Source organism: Protomyctophum parallelum, assembly GCF_964188405.1.
Source record: "Protomyctophum parallelum genome assembly, chromosome: 1".
Classification (NCBI taxonomy): Eukaryota; Metazoa; Chordata; class Actinopteri; order Myctophiformes; family Myctophidae; genus Protomyctophum; species Protomyctophum parallelum.
In genome coordinates, this window is record NC_139697.1 from 12443932 (window position 1) to 12461165 (window position 17234).

The 17234-nt window shown below is 43.7% G+C and overlaps 1 protein-coding gene across 1 annotated transcript in view; it reads left to right on the forward strand.

Annotated features, from left to right (window-relative positions):
* Window positions 1–17234, forward strand: part of LOC310858061 (uncharacterized protein) — a gene marked incomplete at its 3' end in the record, with an annotated part of 55285 nt that overhangs the window by 9411 nt on the left and 28640 nt on the right. Inside the window, exons 19-29 of the mRNA XM_083764116.1 lie at window positions 199–546; window positions 1145–1287; window positions 2169–2291; window positions 2739–3939; window positions 4500–4643; window positions 4793–5656; window positions 5780–5931; window positions 7151–7285; window positions 8098–8155; window positions 8273–8350; window positions 8521–8655. Of these exons, the coding sequence (XP_083620242.1) occupies window positions 199–546; window positions 1145–1287; window positions 2169–2291; window positions 2739–3939; window positions 4500–4643; window positions 4793–5656; window positions 5780–5931; window positions 7151–7285; window positions 8098–8155; window positions 8273–8350; window positions 8521–8655 (3381 nt within the window). The remainder of the gene's footprint in view (window positions 1–198; window positions 547–1144; window positions 1288–2168; window positions 2292–2738; window positions 3940–4499; window positions 4644–4792; window positions 5657–5779; window positions 5932–7150; window positions 7286–8097; window positions 8156–8272; window positions 8351–8520; window positions 8656–17234) is intronic.

Consider the following 17234-nt stretch of genomic DNA (forward strand, 5'->3'; position numbering starts at 1 on the left):
ACAGCGCCCCTACTGGTACTCATAGTCATTGGCTCATTAACGTCACATAGGTGAACAACACATAGGTGAACAACGCATAGGTGAACACGGACATTGCTGTTCCTTGGAGTGGTTGCACCACTCAAAAACGATTTATAAAGATCCTAGTCAGTTCAGGAGTTTGAATTTGTCCATTATGCTCTCTGTGTGTGTTGACAGCTTTGAGGAAAGAGAAAGAGCTCGTTGCTGAACAAGACACTTTGAATGGACTCCAACCGGACGCTCCTCCACAACCTGCAGACACCGTGGCTGCTTCTCAGGTGTCCAACAACATCCAGGTCAGCCCCACGCATCCCCAGGGCCTTCAAACCCTTCCATCCACATCTGACGGTCAACCCCGGCCAAGTACACTCATCTCTGCTGTCCAGGACAAGCCATTCAGTGTTCAGCCACCAACCGACAGGTGTCACCCCCAGGTCACTCCAGAGGACACCATGGACCCTGCAGATACAAACACAGCCCTGTGGCACTACCTCAACGACACTGGCAGAACGGAGCCAGTCATTGGTCAGCTTACTCTCAAGTTTTTGTATTTTCTTTGTCTTGAAATATCTGGTTTATAGCATTGTGAGATGTTCCTCTAGAAGGCAAAGTATACTATTTTGTGATAGATATGTGCGAGATAATCTTAAATAGGTGGAAGAAATCACTGCTTTTCTGAAAATGGCAGATCTACTGTATAAGCTCTGAGCTGGTACGACGTACCATCGTACAGTGTGACAAACAATCTTTACTCAGATGGTCTAGATATCTTGACAATTGTTACGCAAAAATATATCTAAGTTGGAATATCCCATTGTAGAGGTGAAATGATCATCTGAATTTACTGTAATTGATTGATTGAATTAACAGAAACCTGCTTACGCTGCTACACCAATTCACAGCTCACCTCGTGCTGCTAAACCTCACATTGGCACATTAGTACATCATTGCTGTTTTGGTCACAAACTGCAGACAACAAGTTGCTATCACAGCTAGTTAGACAGAGAAGCCACAACCTTATTAGAGCCTGTCTTGTTTTGGTTCAGATAATGTGTGATGAGCATTAATTCATTATCATCTACCTGCCATTGTGACGTGACTGTTCTGTGACACTGTCCTCCAGGCCTGAGCATGATGACAGAGTACCGGTGGCCGCCAGAGCACAACACACGCAACTATTTCCGTTGTCACTGCTGTTGCAGAGTCATCGTCTGTGACCAATACATGAGTCACATCATATCGTCAGATCACCGCTACAACTACATAGTGAGTACTGTATGAGAGCCTGCGGTAGCGGCTAGGAAACCTTGCATACAATGGTGTTGCCAACACAGCATGAATCGGGCGTAGTGTTTAGACTGTTTACCGTTTGTGTTCCAGGAATGGCAAATTGTTGAGGTGGTTCAGGATGAGGATACAGTTCATTATCTGAGCATTATGGAAGGGAGCAAAAGCCTTGAATGCAAACTAAGTATAGCTGAGCTCAAAGTATAGGAGGTGTGTGGATTATGTATGAAAAGAACTTAAGCAAAAAGAAGTGCTCCGATCAGGTTTTTTTGGGACTGATCCCGATCACCGCTTGTTTTTCTCACAATCAGCTGATACTGATACAGATCTTCTGCATAAGGGCCAAATTTGAATATTTCCAAAATTATTATATGTCAAAACCGACGTCAAAACTCTTCCTGTGTGTGTGTGTGTGTGTGGGCCATGGGGAGGAAGGGGAGAAGATGCAAAAATATATTGTACTATTATATCTGATTGACTTTCAGCTTATGGGCTGTGATTCACTGAATACTCTACATTACTACAGAGTACAGAGTAATAAATTTTCATGTTTATAAAGTATTCAATCAATCACTGTGTATGTACTGTACTGTGGGCCTAGTTTGACCTTGCTTTAACAAGGCCATAACAAGAGATGCATTCTAGGGCGCCCGCTGGCCTAGTGGTCCAGGCGCATGCCACATGTAGGCTCTGGCCTGACGTTGCGTGTTCGAGTCCCGCTCAGGACGACCTTTGCTGCATGTCTCTCCCCCTCTCTCTCCCTCTTTCCTGTCTGTCTTCACTGTAAATGTCAATAAAGGTAAAAAAAAAAAAAAGCATTCTATCTTATATTATCACTGATTCAATGTTTGTTTTTGCAGAAAAAGTTGCGTCCTAGCATGGTCCATGATTGGTCAAGCAGTGTGAATCCTAATGGGAATCCCAGAGATCTGAGAGACCTGGCTCAACAGGTGGAGAGAGATGAGGGATGTGGAAGATTGAAGGTATTTTTTCTTTACCAGCAGACCAGCAGTCTTCTATTGAGTAGTTCACACTGCATTGAATGTTTTTTCCACCATAATAACTCTTGGATTAACCAATTAAATTGATTTATTATATGCTATCATAAACACATAAGAACGATGGTTGCTGGAGACAGTATAGTGCCCATTATTGCATAACACATTTCCATGCATTGTGGGATATATTGCATGCCATTAAGGTATTCCATATTTTGTAGAATTCAGAAACTGAAAACGTAACGATTAAGAACCCTCATGACATTTCCCTAAGTAGTAAGATTTAGTGTTTGTAAGCGGGATTCTGAAAAGCTGTAGCAGTATTGGAAATGGAAGATAATTATTAGTTATCATGTACTGAATGGTATGTAGCCATTTATTAAAGAGTGTTAATAAGAAGTTACTTGCATAATATTTTGTGCCATTTTAAAGGTGACGGTGATGAAGTCATCCACAAGCCAATCCCTGAATGCTACTGCCAAATCCCCATTGAAAACATACAGTACAGGCAAAACAGCGGATGTTTGTCTTAAAATGAACGAAGACCTCAAAACGATTCTTATATCCAGGACTGTGGCTGAATTAACTGAATTGTCCAAGACAACCTCGGATGCGCTTGCAACCAACTCAAAACTTGCCACCAGTTCCAAAACTACTGCAACCCCATCCAAACCTGTAGCCCCATCTTATGCTGCAACCATCTCCAGTTCAACAACCGCCATCTCCAATTCTACTGGAGACGAGACACACCTGACGCAGACTACCTCCAGTGCAACGGCAACGGTGTCAAGAACCACAGCCAACTCCAAACCCACTGCTCATGTCTCCAGTGCAATTACAGCCAAATCCACTGCAGCCATCTCCAAATATACTCCATCTACAACAACCTCTAAAGCTACAGGTCTAACAACAGTCTACCATTCAGCTACAGTCATGCCCAAGCCTACTGCAACCATCTCAAAAACAACGCCAGCCATCTCCAAATTGTCCAAATCCCTCACAACTATCTCCAAACCTACTGCATCTACAGGAGCTGCATCTAAAGCTACAAGCACTTTAGGTAAAGCCACCGTCTCCAGTGCAGAATTTGCAATCACCAAATCTACTGGAGTCAAGTCACTTAAGACCCTGACTACCTCCATTGCAACCGTAACCATCTCAAGAACTACAGCCAACTCTAAACCCACTGCACACATGTCTAGTACATCTCCAGCCATGTCTGAATCCACCCCAGACATCTCCAAACCTCCTCCATACACAACCACCTCTCCGGCCTTCACTGAAGCTGGTTGGGCATCTATCTGGCAAGATTTTGAGGCTGCTGTCGAAGCTTCGAGCACTTCGGGTAAAGCTGTCACCACCAGTCCCACAGTTGCAGGGGCCTGTGATACTGTAGGTTCCCCCAAAAACAAAGTCACCTCCAACACTACCGAAATCCCTTGGGAAATGTCAACCCATGTCTCCACGCCCGGCCATATGCAGACCTCTATGATGTCACATGATGATGATGATGCAACACAGAAGAGAGAGACACAGCTGCATATCTCACTGGCGACAGCCATGTCTCCTGCATCCGACTGTGGGAGCAGCCCTGTAGAAACACCAGAATCCACAACAAATGGACCTATAATGGGTCAGTAGTTTTATTTTATATTTAATCACCTTTCTTTCTTTCTTTCTTTCTTTCTTTTATACATATAAATTTATGTTTAAATATGTAAATGTAAATATGCATTACATTCCCAATTTTGCGCTAATTTGCATACATTTTGGGACGATAAATCTGAAGATCGGATAAAATTATTGTTTCATTTTCTTGACATAATTAGAGACAAAGGAAATGGGTATTTTAGATATCTCTAATTATCACTCCATAAATCAGAAAATACTGTCAAAAACCCATTTTTGCCATGTTTTTAGGAATAAAATGTGATTTAATTCAGGCTATGAATTATATATCAACAAACTTGTTGCTTGCCTTGTCTACTGAGTTGGAGGCTTGGGTTCGACTCCAGCTCAGGGTGCTAAACGTTACAATATATATATTTTGGCAGTGCCTTGATGGCGTCATAATGGCACATTTTATTCATTAGCAAAAGAGTTTCATAGCACCGCATTAATTATAATAACCTGGGTGTTTAGTGTGGAGCTGTGGTTTTTGTTTTGGAAGTAATTGTGCTCTTTCTCCTTTAGCTCTGGCTAAAATAAAAGCCATCCTGAGACAGCAGAGAGGGTCACAGGATTCATCTTCTGCAACTAAACCTCAGCCAGAGAGCCTGAAACACCAGGACATGTCAACTGGTTTACATGAACTTTCACATCACCCTGATGGTAAATGTAAAGCTAATAAAGAGGATACTGTAGGATGTCTTTAGTTGTCAACCCATTATCATTAACCTGTTCTCAGTTTATCATCTCAAGCTGTTTCTGACCCATCATCGTATATTTGCACTCATCCACCAACCATCGCTTCCCTCCATCCATAGGCAATGAAACAAATCACATCGCAGACCCTTTGGCCACTGGCTCAGAATGCTCCCCAGTGCACACCTTACCAATACCCACTGACACCCAGCCAGAAGGTCCACAGAGCTGTGGTGTTCAGCTAGAGAGTTCTGAGGACATCAGTACACAGCCAGTGACTCTTCATGATTCCAAGACACAGTCAACGTCTCCCCATGACTCCAGGACACAGCCAGTCGCCCGTGGGGATGTAGGGACACAACCAGTGGCTCCTGAGGACTCTGTTAAGCAGCAAGGGATTTCTGAGGATTACAGGGAATGGCAGCAGGTTCCCCAGGATCCTGGTACAAGGCTGCAGGTTCCCCAGGACCCTGGTACAAGGCTGCAGGTTCCCCAGGATCCTGGTATGAGGCAGCAGGTTCCCCAGCACCCTGGTATGAGGCAGCAGGTTCTCCAGGATCCTGGTATGAGGCAGCAGGTTCTCCAGGATCCTGGTACGAGGCAGCAGGTTCCCCAGGATCCTGGTACGAGGCAGCAGGTTCCCCAGGATCCTGGTATGAGGCAGCAGGTTCCCCAGCACCCTGGTACGAGGCAGCAGGTTCTCCAGGATCCTGGTATGAGGCAGCAGGTTCTCCAGGATCCTGGTACGAGGCAGCAGGTTCCCCAGCACCCTGGTACGAGGCAGCAGGTTCCCCAGGATCCTGGTACGAGGCAGGAAGCTCCTCAGTATTCTAGCACACGACTCTGGCCTCCCCAGTACTCTGGTACAAGTCAGAACGCACCTCAGGTTATCACTTCAAGTCCGTCACTCCCAGGGATAACGATTGACAGCCGCCTGTCCTGTTACCTGAAAGCCATGTCAGACGCCGATAGACAGCGAGTAATAGGTGAGTGTTTTTGTTTTGTTTTTGTTTGTTTTGTGTTTTTGCCCTTATGCGCAAGAACAAATCCTTTGTGGTGTATCATCATCATGTGTGTGCGTTGCGTGCGTGCGCGCTCTCTCCCCCCAGGTCTGAGATCGGTGTTGGAGTGTCAGTGTGGAGAGATATCTAAGAAAGAGACACTATACCCATTCTACATGTGTCGTAGCTGCCAAGAGACGGTCCAACTCAGCCACATCTGTGGACACATCACTAGCGTCGATCATCAGCTCAAGTACATGGTCAGTGGCCTCTCCGGTATACTTCTCACAACTCTCACATCTGAGTGAATTGCATCAACTAGACTAGAGTTTTGCAACCGGTTAGCCAACATAATTATTCAGTGGTTATTTTGAAAGTTATTTATTGATTATTGATATATAAGAAAAGAAAAGTGTTAAGCAGAAATACAATTACGATGACCCACATACCATATAAAAACATACTGTATAAAGTAGAACTTTTAAACACTTCTGGGCCATTTCTCGGTTGATGCCAAACTTTGCACACACACACTCTAGCTCTAGCTGCCAACATGAACCTCTGCCCCAAATTTTCCAGAACGGCCTGTTATAGCGCCACCAGGAGGCCGACATTTGTAAAACACATTTTTTTATATTACTCCTCCAGATTTTGCAAATCATTACACAGTCATGTGCTCTATAGTCATGTGCTCGAGACGGATCTGTCCGATATTTCATATTCCATCCTAATTGCCTAACACTTTCAAAGTTTGCAGGATTGGCCCGTTTTGAACAAAAAGCCTCAAATGAACGCAGCATGCAATTTACATGAAATCTTTCACGCACTTTCCTACTAAAGTAAGTAGCCTTGCCGAGCCATGAGGCCCATAGGGCAGGAGCCTATCTCCTGTTTCTGTAGCGTGAGGCAGCTTGATGTACAAGTACACCCCCTGGACATGACGCTAGTATGTCGCAGGGACTTACCCCCAATCCAACCCTTGATGCTGAGTGTCAAGCAGGGAGGCATTGGGTCCCATTTTTACAGTCTTTGGTATGACCCGGCCGGGGATTGAACCCCAACCTCCCAGTCTCAGGGCGGACACTCTAACCACAAGGCCACGGAGCTGGTTATAGCGCAACCAACAGGTGGATTTTTGCTAAACACATTTTTGTAACAAAATCATCCAATTGCCATCAAAGGCGTAAGAACAAATGGCACCCTTTTCACATTGGCCTATTATAGTGCCACCAGGAGAGCCACAGCCTGACCTGGCCTGGTGGAGACCTGTGCCCTGAGGGGCACTTTTTCTAGTTTAGTTTTCATTTTCAAAAGAAGGTTACGTGTTTTTTCTCTGATCGTATTGCATGTAATATTTTTTATATTTTAGTGCATATATTTAGTACATAGTAAAGAGTTTTACATTTTACCTAACTACTGTGTTAATGTCTTTAAAAACAATCACAAAATACGACGGTGTCTTCTGTATGTTTGCATTAGTGGAAGGAGTTCCCTCATTTAATGACTGGAATCAGGAATATGGAGACGTGGAATGAGAATCAGAAGATGGAAGGCTTTGAGCTGGCCGTCAACAAAATCGCCATACGGGAACAGTTCTACCAAATGGATGCTGAGGTAACCAGTTTGATCATTCCTGAAGCCATGTGGGATCCGCCTTTATGTTACAAAACTAAAACTGACGGAACGACGGAACTACAATGGTTGTTACACATCTTGGGTGCATACAGTCATAAATCAGAGGTGTTCATGTTCAAACATAAAGCAATCATCATGCCCTACGTCAGGGGTTCTCAACATTTTTGGCCGGGGACCCCCGGAAATGCTTTGGCAATGTCTCGGGACCCCCAATATAAACTGCTGACTGCTACAATAACCTTAATAATAGAGACAATACACGATAAATAAATACTGAAACCAGATATAATCATTAGGGGAGGTGTATGCATGTACTATGTAAACTCTTCATTTCCATTTTCCAGCCATTCAGTTGCACAAAAAAATATATATATATATTTATTTTTAATAATATACACCAAAATAATTTGGTGACCCCCGAGGGGTCACCAAACCCCATGTCCCCCTCTTTAATGTAATTTAATCCAGAATTAATAGTATTTTATTTAACGTTCATTAGCTGTTTTTAGCCATCCATCGCTAGCATCCGATGGCACCCATGTTGTGACGTCATCGAATATCCAAAATCGTCCTCGTGCACGTGATCAAAGCATTTATAGGGCTCAGATTTAGCTAATGAATGATATTCAGAGCTTAATAAAACTTTAATCCGACCTCACAAGTACAAAACCATTGTTTACACTGAGAGAAGATGGCACAGACTGAAGCTATGACTCATCACAAAAACACTTACGGTTCAACTTGTATATCCGAGTCTGTACTTAACTATTGTAATGTTTTCTCTTTTCAAGGTTATACCACTTGACAAGAGCTCATATCATCGTGTCCGAGTGGCTCAATTCAGAGAAGGTAGTACTTTTGTCTCTTTGTAACCTAACCAGTGTCATTACACGTCCATGTCTATTCACAGCTGTGGTCCTTGAATGTGTGGTGTTGTAACTATAGTGGTTTTATTGTTGTTTGTAGGCATCCACATACTGGGGGACATCTTGAGACAACAGAATGTGACCTCCTCCTGTCCACCTGCTGACCAACAACCACCAGGTGAGAACCTCTTCATCTCACTCTAACATTGTTTTAGTTGAACATAGCTTGTCTGTAGACGGACATGTCGTTGTTCTGCCTTCTGTTGAACAGACCAGCAGAGTTCACAAGACCCTCCTCTCATAAGACACTGTGTGAAGTTTATAATCTTATCATTGTTTCGAATACAGAAGTGACAGACAAAGAAAATGTACGTTTGAAAAAGAGTCTGATTCAGACAACTCCGATAAATTTGGCCATTGTGAAGACTGAGCCGATCCCAGAGCGTCTCGCAACCCTGAACGCTCACAACTCAAACATAACAGGTGTGTGAGGTCAACATTACTCCCCAACACATAGAATGTTGAATATTAAACCATGTCTAATTGTCTCTCTGCTGTTTCCAGTCACCATTAAACAGGAGGTGATACAGGAAGACCACACCCACCCCTGTTTCTCTGGACATATAGGTAAATACTGATGCTTATACTGGAACACAACTTGTGTAGTTGTCCTTACTTACTTAAAACTGTATGGAAGTAATTTTAATGTTTGACATGCTTGTGTAATGAATATGTCTCTGGGTGGGTGGACAGTCAGGCATGTATCCTAAAATATTTGTCTTTTTTTCTTCCCCAGAAAAGAGACAAACGGTGAAACATGGTTCTGATTACGTGCCATTTCATGGAAATGCAGGGTCGGTCAAACGGAGAAGAATTTCAAAGTCTCCCGATGATGGTGGAACGTGTGACGGCACTTCAGGTTCAAATGTGTCGTCGCTTGCCAGCCACTGTCCCTCTCCCCAAAACCAAGAGGCCAGAGTGAAAGTAGAACCCAGTCAGTGCCCTCCAACAAATCCAGCATTTAATTCAACCAAACCTTCAATGCTTAAACGTGAGCCACAGTCTGAGTGTTGCACTCTCCAAAACCAAGAGGTCAGAGTGAAAGTAGAACCGAGTCACTGTACCTCTCCCCAAAACCCAGAGGCCAGAGTGAAAGTAGAAAGCACATCAGCTGTGGTTTCTCAAGTGCCGGACTGTGAGTCTTCACAAATGCGTCCTCGACCTAAATTAGAACAGATCTTGAACTCACTTAAAATCTTGGCTTCCTCTAACTTTAACCTTGAATTCTCTGCAACAAAGCAAGTCTCAGGTGCATCTACTGAGCCGTCAACCGCACCTTGGTTCATAGATTCTTCTCTTGCTAAACATGAGCCAGAGCCTGAACTTCACTCCACCCTCTCCGAGGCTAAACAAGCTTCGCCACCGCTGATGTTGACTTCAGTAACCGCTGTCCCACTGTCCCCTCCACCTAACAAAGATATGCCCGCTAGTGAACCGACATCTGTCGTCCACATGAACAACCTTAGACATTTGACATCTTTGCTGCAAGCCAAGCAATCGGTGAAGGATGTCTCCCCCAGCCGAGCAAGCCCCGAAAATGTGACTGTGACACCAACATCCACCCAAACATCCATAGGTCGCGTGAAGCCCAGGGTGCAATTGCACTCAAAGCGTCAAATTCCGATCACCAACCCAAACCAAAATGCCAACGTGCTGAAGTGGAAACTTCAGCCGAAGCTTGCGGACGACGGCGTCTGGAACTATGAAAACAGGCAGTTCACGCCGGAAAGCAGTGCTACTGACGTCATCGGTGAAGACCAGTCTCTGGAAAACAACTACAGAGCTGCCAACCCTGCAGATGAAGACAGTCGTCCTGCTACCTCCAACCCACCTGAAGCCAGGACAGTCAGCTCCACTGAGCTACAGCCCTGGGCTGTCGGCTCCACTGAGCTACAGCCCTGGGCTGTCGGCTCCACTGAGCTACAGCCCTGGGGAGACCAGGCTCAATCGCTCAACTACGACCTGGGCACGACCCCAGCTACAGTCGTTAATCCAAACACTGCTCAAGTGTTGCAGGCCAGTGCATGTCCTCCTTTTAATATCGGGGTCGGTACATATATGCAGGGCAATCCCGTCACAAACCCAACTAGCCAGCAGTTTACAAATTCTGATTACAGAATCAACCAGCCCACTGTATCAACAACAGTAAGCTCCAGTAACTATATGCCACCTGCAGGCTATGGCACCCCAGTTTATCCTTACAGCCAAGTCACCCAGAACTTTTATTTCCCACATGGGTATCCATATGGAACTGGGCCTGCAGGTACTCCCCAAGCTCCAGAGCAGCACCCTGGGTTCTCACAGTATGCAAACTACAGTGATGGCTCTACTGGAGGATTGTACCCAAACAACACTCCAGAAGCATGGCTTGACTTCCAAAGACAACAGCATCCGCAATAATGATTCAGGTAACGTTGTCTTTTACAACACCTGCTGTTCACCACAGTTTCATCGTAGGCTATACTGTATGACCTACTGTAGATACTTTACGTAGTTTACTCTCCTCTTGTCTCACACTGGTTCTTCTCACCCTGACCGCTGTACTGTGGATCCTTGCATAATGTCAGACTTTCTTTGACTGTTTTTTTGTGGCTTTCGCCTTTATTTTATATTTTTCATGGAGGGACAGACAGTAGGCTGACAGGAAATGGGGAGAGAGATGGGGGGAAGACATTCAGTAAAGGCCGTCTGGATCGGGAGTCGAACCCGCGGCACACTGCCAGGCTGGATTACCAGCCAAGGTGCCTGGACCATTGAGCCATGACCTTGGCCTTTCTTTGACCTTTTTTTTTTTTTTTTTTAAGATATTTTTTTTGCGGCTTACGCCTTTTATTGATTTTTGAAGGGACAGACAGTAGGCTGACAGGAAACGGGAGAGAGATGGGGGGATGACATGCAGTAAAGGCCGTGTCGGGTCCGGGAGTCGAACCCGCGGCACACTGCGACTGGATTACCAGTCCGGTGCCCAGACCGTTACGCTACGGCCTGGGCCTTTCTTTGACCTTTTGAACTGTGTGTGTGCGTGTGTGCGTGCGTGTGTGTGTGTGCGTGCGTGCGTTCGCACTGCATCTGACTTGTATACATTTACTTTGTTATGGAGTGACTGAAGAATCACAGGGTGTTTATGAAAGAACAGCTGCTGGATGTACTGTATAGTATTAATAAAGACTACTCAGGTTTATGGAGGTCAGCCATGCTACTTCAAAGAAGTTTTATTTTGTTTGAGGAAGATTCTGTTTCTGGCTGAGAGGTGACGGATTTATAATTTACCAATTTGTCATTTGTGCGTTACCCTTTAATTAATACAGATGCCCTGTTAATGTACAGTACTGTATGGTTTTTTAATACAGATGCCCTGTTAATGTACAGTACTGTATGATTTTTTTTAATTATTATTATACGTTTTTTATGATCAACCCATTAAATGGGTATTTGAATGTATTGTGTTTAATGTGAACCAAAATGTAATTATTTTGTATTTTCATACTTGGGAAATGGGACATACAGTAGCGTCTTATTTTGTGCAGGTTATTGACTTCCTTCTTATTTACACATTATTTTAACCGCCTTAACCCTGCTATCCCTATTTTGTGCAAAAATAAAAGAAAACGATTTAAATACAATATTTTTGTAGCATGACTTAGTTTTTCCTTGTTTCCTATACCAGGAGTCCCCAGCTTTTATATTTTATTTTTTATCACTTTATCCATTTATGTGTTGGCTATTGAAAAATAGCAGATCTGCAATGTGTCACCTTGCATGTGTCAACTTTGGCGCAAAGGTTCGATATTCAGCAGTGGTTCCCAAACCCCTAATCTCAAGAGATTAGACCCAAAACGAGAAAGCTGATGTCTCCCCATGACACCAAGCACGCACACACACTGTAGATTTACACATGACTTTTGTTGCGTTTGTTATATTATTTTAGTTTTTGTTTGCTCTGTTATATCTGTTGGTAACTTAATTGGGTGTTAATTGTTTTAATGGACCATAATGGTAACAAGCTTTGGCTTTTTGTGTGACTTGCACTTGTTTCCTTTAGGTTGATGACTGAACCAAACCAATCATGTCATAGAATATATTGCTCTCTGCTCAGCAGCATCAGTTTTATTCAAGCATGTGATCTTCTACTTAAACTATTAAATATTTCTGAAATTAATTAATAAATGACTACATTTCCACAGCATGCATTGATATTAAGAAAGAAATGTAATTTGTAGCCTACTTGTTGATGTTTTTAAAAGCATGTGTAGCGCCTACTTTTGCATAATTTATGTTTCAAAGCAAATATGGCCTACTTTAAGTTGTAGGCCTACAAATTTTGACTGACCAGTGACCTGTATAGCCTACTTTCATTTTATTTGACCAGTAGCCTATACAGTACTGGGGATGAGTTGACCACTTTCCAGTTCCCCATGACCCCACCACTTTCTAAGCAAACAAAAATGTTTGTTGAACTGCCAGTGTTGAACTGATGTGCAAATTGTGCATGCGGGCGGATTTGGGGGAGGATGCAAGGCAGCCTGTAGCCTACACTCCCCCGTGTATTTCTCACGGGAACCTATTATTCTCAAGGTCGGTCTTGTCTCTGCTTGAGCGGGAGCGGAAAGCGAAGGGACTGCATGGAGCGACCAGGAATTTGTTGATCATCACTGATGAGTTTTTTTCCTCCAGGGAAGAGTCTCCTCTGATCAGCTTCGATGTCGCATCCGTTTAGAAAGTAAAATTGCCGGGTCTGTTTGGTTAACTTGTCGTCATCATGCACCCTCCAGGACTGTTCTGTCAGGTAAGCTGCACTAAAAAGCCTTTATTTAGTGGTTTACCTGATTAACCTATATACCTACAACCTATACCGGCTGCTTTATTGAGCTAATAAATGCCCACATTTTCAGGTCTGTCTTGTGGACTGTCCTCACTCCATCGGTAATTTCAAGAGACATCTAAGATCTATGGAACATCGACTGGTATGTAGTCTATAGGATATTAATATTATATTTTATTGTTTGTCCGGCAGTCCCGGGCATGTTTGTTTTGTTTTTTTCTCGAAACCTTTTTAAACAAAAGTTTTGTTTTGACACTTTAGCCGAACAATATAAAGCTCGTGTCAGGTGCGCGCTTGCATGTTGACAAGCTGTGTCTCTAAGGTCTCCCCTGCACACGCGGCCGCAGTCAATTATATATAAAAATCACACCCTTGTGAAGTGAGGGGCGCTAATATATTAATGTCTAACTCATGTTGCTATGATTAGGTGATGTAATGATGATGTAAAACAAACGGTGTCAAAACAAACATAAAATTGTCTATCGTTAATTTGATTACATTTTTGTGTTCGGGACAATTGTACATTTTCCCTTCATTGTCAATGGCGTTTTTAAACATTGAACTAAAAACAAACATTAAACCTTACATTACATAAACACATAAACATTACATGGCCTTGTGGTTAGAGTGTATAGAAAAGCCGCAAAAGCGCCATAAAAATGCAATTCATTACAACTAGGGCCATGACATGAAGAATGCTGCAGGCAATATAAAATCTGACCCCGTGCCACGAATGCCCCCCAGGACCAGACTTTGGCCATGTCTGGTTTTCATCAACCTCAGACTATCTGCGTGACTGTCCAATAATTATGCTTGAATGTGTTGGTACTTTGTAGGCTAGTATAGGGGTTTTATTTATTGTCACGCCACCATATATGGTCACGCCAAATTGGAGGATAAATAAACTTATACAGGCCTACTACATATTTGTACAATTATTATAATTATTTCTCGAAGTCACTTCTTATTATTTGAAATAGTAGTAGGCTTACAGAGTTGAGCTTGCATTGTGTAGCCTGCTGGACTCTGAAACAAAGTGGGCCCTGGAGAGAACTGGGCACTGAAACAAAGTGGGCCCTGGAGAGAACTGGGCTCTGAAACAAAGTGGGCCCTGGAGAGAACTGGGCACTGAAACAAAGTGGGCACTGAAACAAAGTGGGCCCTGGAGAGAACTGGGCATTGAAACAAAGTGGGCCCTGGAGAGAACTGGGCATTGAAACAAAGTGGGCCCTGGAGAGAACTGGGCATTGAAACAAAGTGGGCCCTGGAGAGAACTGGGCATTGAAACAAAGTGGGCCCTGGAGAGAACTGGGCACTGAAACAAAGTGGACCCTGGAGAGAACTGGGCACTGAAACAAAGTGGGCCCTGGAGAGAACTGGGCACTGAAACAAAGTGGGCCATAGAGAGAACTGGGCACTGAAACAAAGTGGGCCCTGGATAGAACTGGGCACTGAAACAAAGTGGGCCCTGGAGAGAACTGGGCACTGAAACAAAGTGGGCCATAGAGAGAACTGGGCACTGAAACAAAGTGGGCCCTGGAGAGAACTGGGCACTGAAACAAAGTGGGTCCTGGAGAGAACTGGGCATTGAAACAAAGTGGGCACTGAAACAAAGTGGGCTCTGGAGAGAACTGGGCATTGAAACAAAGTGGGCTCTGGAGAGAACTGGGCACTGAAACAAAGTGGGCACTGAAACAAAGTGGGCCCTGGAGAGAACTGGGCATTGAAACAAAGTGGGCACTGAAACAAAGTGGGCCCTGGAGAGAACTGGGCATTGAAACAAAGTGGGCACTGAAACAAAGTGGGCCCTGGAGAGAACTGGGCACTGAAACAAAGTGGGCACTGAAACAAAGTGGGCCCTGGAGAGAACTGGGCATTTAAACAAAGTGGGCCCTGGAGAGAACTGGGCACTGAAATGTGCTTTAAGCACCCGTATAATTAGCCTTCATTTCTCATATTTTTTATGGCCGTGGCTAGACTAGATATATTCTTTTTTACTGCGTGTCATGAGGCAGACCTGGAATTTCATAAGTTTAAGGACAAGGGCCTTACCCCTAAAATGATGGCACTCCAGGCCTGCGTGGGCAAGGCCACTTGGCAGTGTCAATGTTTTGAGGGCACAGAGGCCAAAATGCCAGGAAGCATTTAACAATAACAAACTATTCTATGTTTGGGGTCTGAGAGGCTAAATCTCATCCCATGGTGGTCCATGGTAACCTGACGCTGCCAGATCCAAGAAGCTTGCTACACAAATTTGTTTCACAGCTTATTGGGATCTGGGATCGCGGAAGCAAATTCGATGACGGGGCTGTTCCTTTTTTTCAAGATACTTGGTAGATGATTGGATGGGACCGTCTGTCTATCACCGTGTGGGCGTGCAAACACAACCAATCATATTGACGTGTCTATATAGCTTCACATCCGGTTTCGCACATATCCCGCCCTTAGCTCACGCTGATTGGTCCGGTACGGAACGGATTTTTGTCAGCTCAACTGCCTGAGAGATCCCAGATGAGTGCTGTGTTGGGGAACATGGTTACCCAATACCGCCCTCATCTGGCAGCGTCAGGTTAGGTCCATGGCACAAATGCCAAATAAATAATGGACCTTGATATGAAAAAGATTGACAACCACTGCCATATAGCAGGCTACTGTTCATTCGGTCAGAAGGACAGTGTGATGGACGACATTCACATGGTTAGCAGCAGTATATCAGCTAGTTTATGTGCAGTACATGGAAATATGACACATAATAGTTATTATAAACTCCTTCACTCAGTGAATCGCTCTATGGGGAGTGCCATCTCTGGCACGAACACACAGAATTAAACCATATACTTATCCCGAGGGGATAATGACCTATACCGTCCTAAACTCGGCTCTTCGGTGCTACTGAAAAATTCTGACGAGCCGAAATCATTTCGGCACTACAGCGCCGAAACAGCGGTAAAATAGGAGTATGAATCGGCCCTTAGCCAGGACAAATTGTTAAGCCATCATCCCGCAACCATAACATTCCATGGTCTGTTCTGTCCACAATAACAGTACCAAACAGAACATTTGAAACTGCCAGACAGAACACGGTGACCTGCCAGAACAGAGCACTGACCTGGAGGCAAGCAACCGATTACACACACAGGGAATCATGAGAAATACAGAGAAGAACATATCAGTGGTGTATAAGTATGTCAGAGTACAGAACTGAGTATAATGATGTTATGGTTGTACAATGATGTTATGGTTACAATGTCATACATATTAGTCTATAATTCAGTCATTATATATTTATTTTCCTTAACAAAACCTGATTTATACTTTGTTAATACGACTGTGTAAATTACCAACTTCTAAACCTGTCCCTTGTTCTCTATACCCACAGAAAAAGGCAGAACTGTTTCATAAAGGTAGGCGTTCTCTTACAAATACAACACTGTGCCTCCATGACCATGATACAGTAATTTAACAAATTATTCAATAATAGGGCATTTAAAACATGGTATCTGAGGGGAAAAAAGCATTGCACAGCCTGTAGGAGTTTTTGTTTTGTTCCGTCGGTATATGTTGTTGTGATCAGTAATACCGGTAGTAAAAAGGTATATTTTTGAATATTGTATTATTTGAGGTGGTGTCGTATAATCCCATGAGGGATGGGCCACAAGGTGGCATGACATTTAAATAAAATAAATCATTGACATTCATTCATTCATCATTGCCCAAGGCTATCCAGCCAGGGGATGGCGTTTCAGTCTTAATAGCCATTTAGGAGATGATTTGTTTATCTGTCCATAGTTCCTTCTGCAGTGAGAGGTCACAATGTGCTGATTGGTCAGCTACTGCAATATCAGCCCTATAGGTCTGATCACCCTCTCTGTGCTTTTATCACTGCCCTCTCCCAGGGAAAATACAGGCTGTGTATGTGATAAATAATGTGTAATACAGCTAGATGGATAATCACTAGATGGATAATTGCTCGATAATCGTTTTTTACTTTAAATTGATTATTTAAAAAAGTTTAAAGATGTGATTAGTCTGTGCCACCAAAGTGACTAAATGCTCTTTTCCTCCTGGTTTTCAGAGGTGTTCCAAGGGCAAGGTAAGCAAGCTCCCACACCACGGGGGAGGGGGGGGGGGGGCTTAAGTAAGTTTGGGGTGCTGGGGTATATAATTCTAAGGCATAATT